Here is a 13,488-nt window from a genome sequence, read left to right as displayed (position 1 = left end):
TTTTATCTTCCTTCCATTGTTCATTTTATTTTATTTATTTTATTTTTTTGAGTTGGAGTCTCACTCTGTCGCCCGGACTGGAGTGCAGTGGCCGCTCCCGGCCACCGCAGCCTCGCCTGCTGGGCTCCGGCGATCCTGCCGCCTCAGCCTTCCGAGTAGCTGGAATTACAGGCACGCGCTACCACGCCCAGCTGATTTTTTGATTTATTGTAGAGATGAGGTCTCGCTGCCCAGGCGGGTCTCAAACCCGCGGGCTCAGGCAATCCGCTCACCTCAGCCTCCCAAAGGCACGGGATTACAGGCTGAGCCACCAAGCCCGGCCAGTGTTGATTTTAAATAAGAGTTGTGCTTCCCTGGCAAATAAGAGTACCTGCCATGTTGAAGTATCAGGGCTTTAGGAAGCTTCTCATTGGCTCATAAACACTTTATATGTTGTGGGTAGACTTAAAAAAATGGGTGACTGATTTTGGGTCATTCTAACTCAATTGGTCTATTGTCCAAATGCCTACTATTTAAAGAATCTCGGGGAAAATTGCTGTGCTTTGCACATCCAGACTTCCTAAGTTGGGCTTTTATCCCTAGTAGTGTTGTTAGTAATGGCGGTGCTGTGTTGAATGTCTATAGGCTATCATTCCATTTAATCCCAACATGATGCCAGGAAGTGTCAGATATTACCGTCTCCGTTTTACAGATGAGAAAACTGAAGCTGAGAGGTGAAGGGACTTGTCTGAGGTCATGCAACTGGTTAATGGTCGAGTTAAAATTGGAACCCAGGAATGCCTGGGCTGTAGCCATTGCGCTGTCCTGCGAGGGCTGCCTCGTACCTCCTAGATATCAGCTGTCAATCATGCCCTGTTTAAAACAGAAGAAAGAAAAATCCTCATGTCTATTGGCCCGCTGATCCTGTATTTAGTAGAGGAACTAAGGTAGCTTGACTTTTTAGTGAATCTGTGGAATTGCTGTAATTTTTTTTGTTGTTATTGATGTACTTGTTCAAGTTCCTTTTGAGAATGCACATTTGTTTTGAAACCAAACCTGTCTTTCTTGCCTACATTTCAGTCAGAACTAAGACATGGTCCGTTTTACTATATGAAGCAGCCACTCACCACAGACCCTGTTGATGTTGTACCGCAGGATGGACGGAATGATTTCTACTGCTGGGTTTGTCACCGGGAAGGCCAAGTCCTTTGCTGTGAGCTCTGTCCCCGGGTTTATCACGCTAAGTGTCTGAGACTGACATCGGAACCAGAGGGGGACTGGTTTTGTCCTGAATGTGAGGTTAGTTCCTGATGAATGAATGCATTGCCTGCTTCGTTTCCTCTCCTACCTCTTTCTTCTTTTGTTTTTAATTTTTCAAATATTCCTGACAGAGGGAAGGGAGCCGTTTCTTGCTTTCCACCTGCTCTGTCTTGGCCACCCCCTTTTTTGGGGCCAACGTTGGCCATGGCCACAGCCCTGCAGCTCCTGGAAAGACAGTTGCACTGAATATTGTTTCTGTTTTTTCATGGGTCATTGGATCGCTTTGAGATCTGCAGCGTCTCTGAATCTTCAGCAGTTCCCACGTTCTGAAATGCTCTCACGGTCTTCCCCTTTCGTGGATGTTCTTCCCTGCTGCCTCGCTGGATCATCTGCCGTAGCCAAGCTGGGAAGACCAGTTTTGGTTGTGTGTTCCGAGTGGTGGCCGTCTGATGCTTTCTTTCACGCAACAAGCATTTTTTTCCTTTCTTGTTTTTTTGGAGATAGAATCTTGCTCTGTTGCCCAGGCTGGAGTGCAGTGGCACATTCATAGCTCGCTGCGCCCTCAAACTCCTGGGCACAAGTGATCCTCCCACCTCTGTCTCCCTAGTAGATGAGACTCCAAGTGTGTACCACCACACCAGCCTCCTTTTTTTTGTAGAGATGGGATCTTGCTGTTTTGCCTGGCCTGCTGTCAAATTCCTGGCCTTAAGTGACCTCTCGCCTCTGCCTTCCAAAGCACTGGGATTACAGGCAGGAGCCACTGTGCCCAGCCAGCAAGTTTTCCTTTGTGCCTTTCTGGTACTGAGGATTTGACAGTGTACCAACACAGGCAAGATTCATATTTTTTTTCAGCCGAAAAGGATGAGAACCAAAATAAATAAAGTTTACATATATATAATGAGTTAGATGAAAAGTGCTCTGGAGAAAACAAGTTCAGGATAGAAAGAGAAGGTCCAGGGGTGTGCAGGGTATTTTCGGGCCTCGCTATGATTTGAGAAAGACTTGAGGAAGGGAGGAGGGAGCCATGTAACCATTTGGGGGAGGCCTTCCAGGCAGAGGCGGCAGTGCACTGTGCGTAGGAAGGCCGTGTTTGTGCAAGCCCAAAATGCCCTTCTTTAAAACCAGTGAGCTGGGTTTCCGCTGCTGTGCGTGGCTCCTGTTCTTGGTGACCCTCAGCGATGATGCTTTTTTGAAATGCTGAGAAGAAGAATGTCATCTACAGAGTCTTTGTGTCTTGGATTCAAAAGTACATTGGAGTTCGATCCCCAGTGAGGAAGCTTTCTGTGTGTGAAATGGGAAAACTGCCCAGATGTCTTCAGCAAGCTACAGGGCAGTGTCCGTGGTGCGCTTTTGTGTGGGGAACGGAGAAGAATAAGAAATGGCCTGAAAAGAAGTCAGACGTCGGATCAGCATGGCGATGACACTGTAGCTAGCATTCTGCCCGTGAACTGGCAAGAGATGGCCCTGTGCTCTCTGGGCTACCCTGGATGGAGAAACACATAGGATGTCTTTGCTCAGTGGTGCCCTCCTCGGTGCCCAGAGCCTGACCTCATTCTACGACATTTAGAATGGGAACTGGATCCTTTACCGGTTTTCTTCCATCTTGACCAAGTCTTCCTGATTGTTTAATGATATTGCAAGAAAAGATCGTGGCTCAGATAGGACTCTTCTGCTGCAGGTATTGTTCTTGATGCAAGTAGCAGTTCCTGATGAAAGCTGGCTGACACAAAAGGGATTGGTGATCATCACCCATGGGGAGAACCCAGAGGCAGGGCCAGGCCAGTTGTCACAGAGCTAGCTCCTTCCATCTCATTGTGGAGGGGATGTGTACTTGGATAGGGAGAAAGTTCTCCTGAGAGGAGGCAGTCTCTCCTTGCATCTGTTTTTTTTTTTTTTTTGGAGTTGGAGTCTCACTGTGTCCCCCAGACTGGAGTGCAGTGGCCAGCAACCTCAACCTGCTGGGCTCCGGTGATCCTTCCGCCTCAGCCTTCCAGGTAGCTGGAACTACAGGCACGTGCTACCACGCCTGGCTAATTTTTTTGATTTATTGTAGAGATGAGGTCTCACCAAGTTGCCCAGGCCGGTCTCGTACCTGCGGGCTCAGGCAATCCACTCACCTCAGCCTCCCAAAGCGCAGGATTATAGTTTGAGCCACGAGCCCAGCTTTGCATCTGTTTTTATCAAGCAGGGGAGTTTGGCCGATTTGCCCTTGGGCTCACTGGGCAGCATTGGCTCACCAGTGCGCAAACAAAAAAGCTTTGAGAAATGCTTCTCTGGTACTTTTGGTGTTTTGGGAGGCAGGGACTACCAACCAGGAAGACAGGGTCGAGGCTGGGAAGGAGTGAATGATAGTTGGGCCGGCAGCCCAAGTGGTCACCACGGGTAGTTACCTGGAAACAAACTGGGATTCAAACAGGCAGGTGTTCTGTGTCCAACCCAGGGCCCCGAGTCTCCTCCAGGGATGAAATGCTCAGGCAGTCTACTGGAGAGGCTGGTTGTTCAGACCCTGGTAGCTAAGTAAACAGACATGTGTGTCAGGCACTGTTTCAGCTTCTGAGTGACTTGTGTTGGCCTTTTCCTCGACAACCGGCGAGACACATCTCAGAGTTCCTTTTGGAGGCCCCAGAGATGTGAAGAATGGAAACAGAATCCAAATTAATTGGAGAAAACTTTTCTCAGCTCTCCCGACACAGATGGTTAAGGCGTGTTTCCTGACATCATCAGAATTTGCTATTTTTGTTGTTGCTGTTATATGAAGAGTCTGAATCCTTAAGATATAGTACCAGATTTACATAGTGGAATCTGCTTTCAGACATCTCTGTGGGTCTCTCTTTGGATGGGAATTTCCCTTATGAAATGGTATTTCTTGCCCATGGAGACAGACAGGAGACTTTGCTTCTTGAATAGTTTGCCTGGATGTCCTGCAGCTCTTCTTGTATTCTTTCTACAGGAAGTCTGTCCCTTTCTACAAGGGAATGTCCTTGAGTTAATGTCTTGTCAGTTTCCTGAGAGATAGCCTAGAGCCTTAAGAGGACCAGGATAAGTGGTTGATAAGTCCTCATCCTGTGAGATGATCACCCTGAAACCATCAGCGGCCTTTGCTTTCATACTCCATGCTTGAAACCCAAGGGCTATCATCATGACCACTTTCCAGGTCCCTGTCTCCCCACACCTGTCCTGGATCATGTCTTCATGAGCTAAAAATACTGATAAGATAATAAATGGGTCGATGTGCTTTTGATTTTTACCCACTGATGTAGTACATTTTGTTCTGGTAGATTGGCGTCTTTGCCAAGCCCAACAGCTCGTCTCACGTCGATGAGAATCACTTTCTATGTGTGAGTTTATGGAGAAGATGGACTGAACGGGAAGTAAGTACATGGATAGCAGCTTTTTTCCTAACTGGACACTTGTACATGGTTTTGACTTATAGAAAATCACGGTCGCAGAATGCATCGAGACTCAGAGCAAGGCCATGACGATGCTCACCATCGAGCAGCTGTCCTACCTGCTCAAGTTCGCCATTCAGAAGATGAAGCAGCCAGGGGTAAGGAGAGCGCGGCTCTTGGCATCAGCGTACACGAACACGGTGACGTTTGTTTTGTTCTGTTAACGGCTTAGCTCCTCAGACACCTCACATGCTGTTCGGACCTTCGAGGGTGGCCCCATTTCCGTCTTTGTCAATTAAGCCTGATGCAGGGTGGCAGTCAGCACTGTCGTGAGCCCTCTGTGTCTCAGAGGAGTTGAATCGGGAAGTGACATGCAGTAGCACATTGGCGGGGAGCTAGATTCCGATTGGTTGTTAAGTGAAACCTCATACCCCATTGGGCAAGGGGGAGCTGTGTGTTCCTTCCCAAGGGAGTGAGTAAAATTCCATCTCATGAGAAGAGCTGAGTGCAGCACGGTTTATTTATAATCAGGGTCTGGGGATGGAGCCTTCAGGTCAAGGTCAACCAGTGAAACTTCCATAGAGGGAGAGAACTAGTCTAGTTCCTTCCATTTTCAAATGGGATTTGAGGAAGAACCTTTGCCCCTTAAAGAAAATCTTGCCGGGCATGGTGGCTCATGCCTGTAATCCCAGCACTTTGGGAGACGGAGGTGAGAGGATTGCCTGAGTCCAGGGGTTCAAGACCAGCCTGGGCAACCTGGCGAGACCTTGTCTCTACAGTAAATCAAGAAAAATTAGCCAGTCATGGTGGTACACACCAGTAGTTCCAGCTACTTGGAAGGCTGAGACGGAAGGATCGCCTGAGCCCAGCAGGTCAAGGCTGCGGTGGCCGTGAGTGTGCCACTGAACTCAGTGGTGAAGGTTACTCACACCATAGCCATTGTGGTTTGTGGATTTATCATGATAGTTTTTCAGGAAAACGGCAGAAAAAAACTTGTTTTAGAAAATGATATTATTTGGCTGGATTATAGTGTTCACGTCTATAATCCCAGCACTTTGGAAGGTAGAGGCGAGAGGATTGCCTGAGTCCAGGGGTTTGAGACCAGCCTAGGCAACTTGGCAAGACCTCATCTCTACAATAAATCAAGAAAATTAGCGGGCACGGTGGTGCACACCTGTGGTTCCAGCTTCTTGGAAGGCTGAGGCAGAAGGATCGCCTGAGCCCTGAAGGTTGAGGCTGCGGTGGCCGTGAGCGTGCCAATACACTCCAACCTGGATGACAAGAGTGAGACTCCTACTCAAAAAAAAAAAAGATACTGTGACAACATAACCAGTGCTTAAGACATTTTTTCTACAAGTGAGTCTAAATAAACTTGAGGGTGAGTCTCCCCCTTCTGATTAGCACAGAGGGCAGTTACCACCTGGCTTGCTGGTGGCCCTTTGTGAAACTCCTCAGAGTCCTACCAGGTCAAAGGAATATGCATAAACGCAGAGTCCCAGGCATGCATTTATTTATTTACTTATTTAGAGGCAAGGTCTCCTTCTGTCGCCCAGGCTGGAGTGCAGTGGTGAGATCATGGTTCACCATAGCCTTAACCTTAACCCCCTGGGCTCAAGTGATCCTTCCACCTCAGCCTCCCAAGTAGTAACCTCCTGAATAACTGAGACTACAGGTGTGCGCCACCGTGCCCACTGAATTTTTTTTTTTTTTTTTGAATGGAGACTGAGGTCTCACTGTGTTGCCCAGGTTGGTCTCAAACTCCTGGGCTCCGAAATCTGCCTGCCTTGGCCTCCCAGAGTGCTGGGATTATAAACATGAGTTACTGCGCCTGGCTGCAAAATCTTTCTGTCTGCATTTTCTCTCATGTGTGAAATATCTGTTGGCTCTTTTTGTTTTAGAAAGCAGGATTTATTTAGAAGATAGAAAGGCTCCCACAGTGGGAGGGGGCCCAAGGAAGTTGCCCACCTGTTGGCTCTTAAGGGACTTTCTTTGGTGTGTCATCTTGAGGTGTAGCTGGATGCCACTTTGTCATGAATTTTGATTATGAGCTTCTACGGGGTATAGATCAGCCTCGTTCAGAGCCCAGGTCTAATGTGACTGATAGTGTATTATAATTATCCATCTTAATGTAAGAGAATAGGACCTGTTACTTGGGTGTGTATTGAAAACCAAACAAATAACAAAACCAAATCACAATTGAGTTCATGATTATCCATAAGCAGATAAAGTTAGAAAGTGGACCAACTTGGAGCTCCCAAGGTCATCTTTTGTGGAAACCTTCAGCGCTACATTGTTTGAAAACTTGTCTCCATTTTTCTTTTTCTTTTTTTTTTTTTGAGTTGGAGTCTCACTGTGTTGGCCAGACTGGAGTGCCATGGCACGCTCACGGCCACCCAAGTGTCGACCTGCTGGGCTCAGGCAATCCTTCCGCCTCAGCCTTCCAAGTTGCTGGAACCACAGGTGCATGTCACCACACCTGGCTAATTTTTTTGATTTATTGTAGAGACGAGGTCTCGCCAAGTTGCCCGGGCTAGTCTCAAACCCACAGGCTCAGGCAATCCACTTGCCTCGGCCTCCCAAAGTGCTGAGATTACTGAGCCTGGCCGTCACCATTTTTTAAGTCATTTGCTGATATGAACACTTGGTCTTCACGGCAGTGATGGTTTTGTTCCTGTGCGTGTCTTTTCTTTTACAGACAGACGCATTCCAGAAGCCCGTTCCACTGGAACAGCATCCTGACTACGCAGAATACATTTTCCATCCCATGGACCTTTGTACATTAGAAAAGGTTGGCCTCCGTCAGAGAACCTCACCGTTGTAGCCCATGGTTGTGAGATGACTAAAGAACCTCCCTTGCTCCCCATGCCCCGTCTCAAGTCAGATGATTTCTCTACGTTTTCCTTGCTCCATTTTAATGCAGATAGAATGCCTCTTGATCCTCTGACTTCTTTCCTCTGTAACATTCTCCCAAGGTTGCAGGGGCGTGTTGAAATTCGTTGGTAACACTTCTGCGTGTGATCCTAACCTTTTAACCTGAAAAAGCCATAGGTTCTAAGAGTTAGTGACCCGATCTTCTCTTGCTTTCGGAGGTGCTAATGAGAGCAACAGGAAAGAGGAACAGAAAATGAAGTGTCTGGGCAGCCCCTAGATTAGCAGTAGAGATGTGGCTTCTTAGAACTTGTTTTACTGAAAGAATATTTCTTTAATGCCTGAAGGTGTTTTTAAAAGTTTACGTTCAATTTCCATGCTGAAAATTGCACTTCTAACTCTGTAGATCGTGCATATCATCCTGGTGCTGATTTTCAGACTGCTTACAGCAAAATATGGGTAATGCAGTACATCCGTGAGGAGGAAGCATCATTTGTTATTATCTGCCTTGATAATCCCAAAACAATAAATCCAGTCTGTTTTAGAAAATTCCACCTCCCTCATGGTGTGGTGGGAAAAGTCAGGCATTCAAAAGAGATAGGGTGGAACCCTTGCTTTGTAAATCAGTAGCTTTGGAACTTTGGACATGTTCTGTTATATCACCATACCTCAGTTTCCCCTTCTGGGGATGATAATAAATATTTAATTGAGTTATCATCACTTTTATGTGTAACCATATGACTAATAGTCAATAATATATAAATATATAAAATGCCCTGTTCATTGGAAGGAATTGCTTGTAACAGGACAGATGTTATAAGATGGGAAAATTCAACATATTGTGGTAATTTCAGTGAGTGCCTTTTCATAGGGTTATAGATCTCAAAAATAATAGCATGTGTTAGTCTGTGTTCCAGGTTAAAATAAAAAGCGGCATCTGGGGAAATGGTAGAAGAGCCCTAATTAATTTGGCAAATGACTGCTAAGAAAATGATGTGTGCACACAAGTGTTACTGACCCTGGCTCGTCTAGATTCGCTGACGATGCGCCGTGGCTTCTCTTTCTAGAACGCTAAAAAGAAAATGTATGGCTGCACGGAAGCCTTCCTGGCTGATGCCAAGTGGATTCTGCACAACTGCATCATTTATAATGGGGGTGAGTGGCCCAGATGACTCCGGAGAAGGAGAGCATACTGGGTGTGTCGCACTGATTCCCACCCTTCATGAAGAATCAGGCTCTGAAGCCCTGCCTCAGGGCCGGTAACTGAGAGTGCCTGAGGACAGGTTGCTAATATGTGTGAAGAAGGGCATTGACTTCACTGACATCCCAGTGGCTCGAGGCTACGTGGTGTGACTGCCTCTTGCTGTTGTTTCTAAAAATCTTACTTTATGATAGAGGGATAATTGCATAAAATAAAATGCACAGATTTCATGTTTGCATGTGATGAATTTGACAAATGCATAACCACAAACCCAAATAAGAACATTTCTCTCAGCCTGTTAAATCCCCAGTTTGCCATTTCCAGTAAACCCACTCTCGAACTAGCTACTGGTCTGTTTTCTGTCATGCTAGATTGGATTTGTATATTCCAGAGTTTCATGTCAGTGGAGTCATAGAGATTGTGCCCTTTTAAGTCGAGCTGTTTTACATAGAGTAATATTTTGGGGTTCGTCTATGTTGTTGTGTGTTATTAGTGGTTTGTTGCTGAGGGTTTTTTATGCAATCAATATACCACAGTTTTTCCTCATTGATGTCGATGGATACTGGGGTGTTATCAGCTTTGGCTGTTGGGAATCAAATGGCTGTGAACTTTTTCATACAAGTCCTCTTGTGGATATGTGTTTCCATTTCTCTTGGGTAAATACTTAGGAGGGTATTGCTGTATCGTTCAGTAGGTTTATATTCAACTAGATAACATATTTCACCAAACTGTTTTTACAAAGTGGTTATATCATTTTACACACAACTAGCAGGGTATACAAGCATTCTAGCTGCTCTGCGTCCTTGTCAACACTTGATATTGTCTGTCTTCTAAATTTTGGCCGTTCCGGAAAGTGTTTAATATTATGTTATGGTGGTTTTAATGTGTCTTTCCCTAATTGCATGTGATATTTAGTGTCTTTTCATGTGTTCATCAGTCATTTGTTTATCTTTTTTGGTAAAATACCTTTCTTTTTTTTTTTTGAGTTGGAGTCTCACTCTGTCACCCAGACTGGAGTGCAGTGGCCACTCGCAGCCACTGCAGCCTCGATCTGCTGGGCTCCGGTGCTCCTTCTGCCTCAGCCTTCTGAGTAGCCGGAATTACAGGCATGTGCTACCATGCCTGGCTGATTTTTTTATTTTATTGTAGAGATGAGGTCTCGCCAAGTTGCCCAGGCGGGTCTTGAACCCGTGAGCTCAGGCAATCCACTCACCTCAGCCTCTCAAAGTGCAGGATTACAGGCTGAGCCACAGAACCTAGCTGGTAAAATACCTTTTCAAGTCTTTTGTTCATTTCAAATATTGGGTTCTTTGTGTTTTTATTATTGAGTTGTAGGAGTTCTTTATATTCTGGATAAAGCTTTCTCAGTTCGCATGTAGAGGGCTGAGCCTTTTAGCACAATGGGGAGATCTTCTTCCACCACCCCTCCTTCTCTTCCAGCCTTCTTGTCTTCTGGTCAGAAGTATCCTATCTCAGTGCCCTGTTTCACCCATTGCTCTTGTCCCAGGTCCTCTTGTGCTCAGTTCCCCTGCTGAGATACTCTTCCCTTCCTTGCCTTGATGACGTCCCTGCATCCTTCAGTCTTAGCCTCCAAGTCCTCTGGGAAGTCTTCCCAGATGTCACAGATCATGCTAGATATTCTTGTGAGGGACTCTCACAGAGTCTGTACCTCTGCATGGTGACTCCTAGCAAGCTTTTAAAATGGTGCTGTTTTTATATGTTTGAGTTGCTTTCTAGAATGGAAGCTCTTTTTTTTGGGGGGGGAGGAGTCTCACTCTGTCACCCAGACTGAGTGTAGTGGCTGCTCCCGGCCACCGCAGCCTCGACCTGCTGGGCTCCGGCGATCCTTCCGCCTCAGCCTTCCAAGTAGCTGGAACTTCAGGCGCGTGCTACCACGCCCGGCTGATCTTTTGATTTATTGTAGAGATGAGATCTAGCCAAGTTGCCCAGGCAGGTCTTGAACCCATGGGCTCGGGCAATCCACTCACCTCAGCCTCCCAATGTGCGAGATTACAGGCTGAGCCACCGAGCTCAGTTTGGAAGCTCTTTTTTTTTTTGAGTTAGAGTCTCTCTCTGTCGCCCAGATTGGAGTGCAGTGGCTGTTCCCGGTCACCACAGCCTTGACCTGCTGGGCTCAGGCGATCCTTCCGCCTCAGCCTTTTAAGTAACTGGAACTACAGGCACGCGCTACCATGCCCAGCTAATTTTTGATTTATTGTAGAGATGAGGTCTTGCCAAGTTGCCCAGGGAGGTCTCGAACCCGCGGGCTCTGGCAATCCACTCACCCCAGCCTCCCCAAGCGAGGGATTACAGGCTGAGCCACTGAGCCCGACTGGAAGCTCTTTTAATACCAAGTTTTATTCCCTGCAAACCCCTCGGGCCTAGTGTAGACTGTTGGCTAGTGTTTAGGGAAAGATATGTGAACAGTGGATGAGTGCTCTAAGCACACATACTGCATTATTAACTTAATAGCAGGGCTGAGGGTTCAGGGAAGAGAGAAGGGACAAGACATTGAGAATTCATGTGAAAGATTACAAACTCAAATATGTAGAAAGGCCCGTCCTGGCAAGTGAATGAGTTGAGGTAGAAGGAAAAAATGGCAGCACTAGCCAAAAAAGGCTAGGGGCCATGTGATGGCCACTGATGATGGAGAGCAGGGACCTTCTTCCTGGCCTGGAGAGGCTCCTGCAGGCAACTCCAGTGCTCTGTTGGTTACAGAGTTACCAGGTTTTCTGAGGAAACTAGGAATACCAGGAATCTAGGTATTTTTTTTGTGTGTGTATGAAATCTTCTTGTTAACAGATTTACGGTTTCTGAAAATACCATAATGTTTAAAGAAAATGTGACTTTTACTCTGGTTTAGTACGAAGGTGAAGGATTTAGCGTTTGACCTGAGGCTAAGACCTCTCATTAGCTGGGTGTTCTCATGTAAGTGATGCCTCCAAGCCTTGGCTTACTCACTGACTAAATGGGCACATTTCACACTGCCGCCTAACAGGCTTCTAGAGAGTTAACAGGACAGTGAGAGCTGCTTAGTAGTGAACTGTCTTCCCTCCCCCATTCCCTGCTTGGATTAGAGTCTGGGACAATCGGTGAATAAGGGTCCTTTGCACCAATTTGAGACTTTGAATGTCAAAGCATTTTTATTTTTTATTTATTTATTTATTTTGAGTTGGCGTCCCACTCTGTTGCCCAGGCTAGAGGGCAGTGGTATACTCACGGTTACCACAGCCTCGACGTGCTGGGCTCAGGTGAATCTTTCCACTTCAGTCTTCCAAGTAGCTGGAATCACAGGTGTGTGTCACCATGCCTGGCTGATTTTTTATTTTTTTGAGTCAGTCTCACTCTGTCGCCCAGACTGTATTTTTGCAGGGGCACACTCACAGCCACCTCAGCCTCAACCTGCAGGGCTTAGGTGATCCTTCCACCTCAGCCCTCCAAGTAGGTGGAACTATAGGCGTCTGCCACCATACCTGGCTAGTTTTAAAATTTATTGTAGAGATGAGGTCTTTTCAAGTTGGCCAGGTTGGAGATTTTTGGATTTAATGTGAAGACAAGGTCTCACCATGCTGCCTAGGCTGGTCTCGAACTCCTAAGCTAAGGCATTCCTTTCACCTCGCCCTCCCAAAGTGCTAGGATGACAGACATAAGCCACTACGCCCGACCCTCCAAATGTTTTACCAAATATTAATCCATGATCTCTAGGGAAGCCCCACATAAATTACTCGATTCCAGAGAAGACTGCATGGGGCGCCAGAGATGGGTTGGCTTTGATGGGAAGACTTACATAATTTGAGCCAGAAACTTTTGGTTTTTAACCTTTAAAAGCTTAATCCTACCTGTAGTTCCAGCTACTTGGAAGGCTGAGGTGGAAGGATCGCTGGACCCCAGCAGGTCGAGGCTGCGGTGGCCAGGAGCGGCCATTGCCCTCCAGCCTGGGTGGCAGAGTGAGACTCCAACTCAGAAAAAATAAATAAATAAAAAAATAAAAAAATAAAAATAAAATAAAAGTTTAATCCTGAGGGAAAGCAAGTTAAAACGTTGTTGATGGAAGTGAAGTCCCCAGTCCGGTGTTATAGTGTTGCCATTAGAATTAATCCTATTTTCTTATTCCCTTAGGAAATCACAAATTGACGCAAATAGCGAAAGTAGTCATCAAAATCTGTGAACATGAGGTATGTGTTTCTCACGGTCTGTTTTAGAGGCACCCAGAGTGATGGGCTGGGGCAGCTCTCGGTTTCATGTGCAGAATTTTCTAGTGGTACCGCGGGGATGTTAGACTCTGGAGGCACGGACAACGCCCCACTCTTACGTGATAGTAAAAGCAACAACAAAGAGGGCCCCAGTGCATTAAAAAAAGCACCCTTCCCTTAGCAGTGGTCCAAGATGGCAACGATCTTCTGTTTTTCCCCTGTAAGTCATGGGCAAGCCCTGGGCATCAGGGGTTTTCTTTGCCACCTACATTTGTAATTTCTGGCCTTGGCTCCGCAGCCTGGCGGTGCATCCGGTCCCATTCAGTCCTGTTGCACAAGAGGTTTGGGTTTTGACTTCTGGGGGGAGGCCTTGGCTGCTTCTCAGAGAGTAGCCCAGATGCCCCAGAGAGCCCCTCTCGCAGGGACAGTTTTGGTGGCCTGGGTGAACTGAGCCTCTTGGGTTTCTGGTGGTTGCAGGACAGGCTGGCAGCCAAAACGGCCTGAGAGCCTTTCTTCATTAAGTTCCTGATGCAAGAGCACAAAACTGCCCTTCTGTCCCTCCTCCCCCGCTCTTACCCTGTCCTCTTCCTTCCCCCCT

At 46.7% G+C, this 13,488-nt stretch overlaps 1 protein-coding gene across 7 annotated transcripts in view; it reads left to right on the top strand.

Moving 5' to 3' along the window:
* ZMYND8 (zinc finger MYND-type containing 8) overlaps positions 1–13,488 on the top strand; it is a 143,659-nt gene that overhangs the window by 55,526 nt on the left and 74,645 nt on the right. For 6 of the 7 annotated variants that reach the window (XM_021718348.1, XM_021718347.1, XM_021718346.1 and 3 more), the window contains 5 exons: positions 1,060–1,278; positions 4,673–4,786; positions 7,324–7,416; positions 8,564–8,651; positions 12,817–12,872. In XM_021718348.1, the coding sequence (XP_021574023.1) occupies positions 1,060–1,278; positions 4,673–4,786; positions 7,324–7,416; positions 8,564–8,651; positions 12,817–12,872 (570 nt within the window). The remainder of the gene's footprint in view (positions 1–1,059; positions 1,279–4,672; positions 4,787–7,323; positions 7,417–8,563; positions 8,652–12,816; positions 12,873–13,488) is intronic. The other variant, XM_021718344.1, reaches the window with a different exon arrangement.

The sequence above is a fragment of the Carlito syrichta genome, unplaced genomic scaffold (assembly GCF_000164805.1).
Source record: "Carlito syrichta isolate Samal-C Ts95f unplaced genomic scaffold, Tarsius_syrichta-2.0.1 Scaffold312118, whole genome shotgun sequence".
Lineage (NCBI taxonomy): Eukaryota > Metazoa > Chordata > Mammalia > Primates > Tarsiidae > Carlito > Carlito syrichta.
Note: the sequence above shows the minus strand (reverse complement) of the source record. Positions and strands in the feature narration are given on the sequence as shown.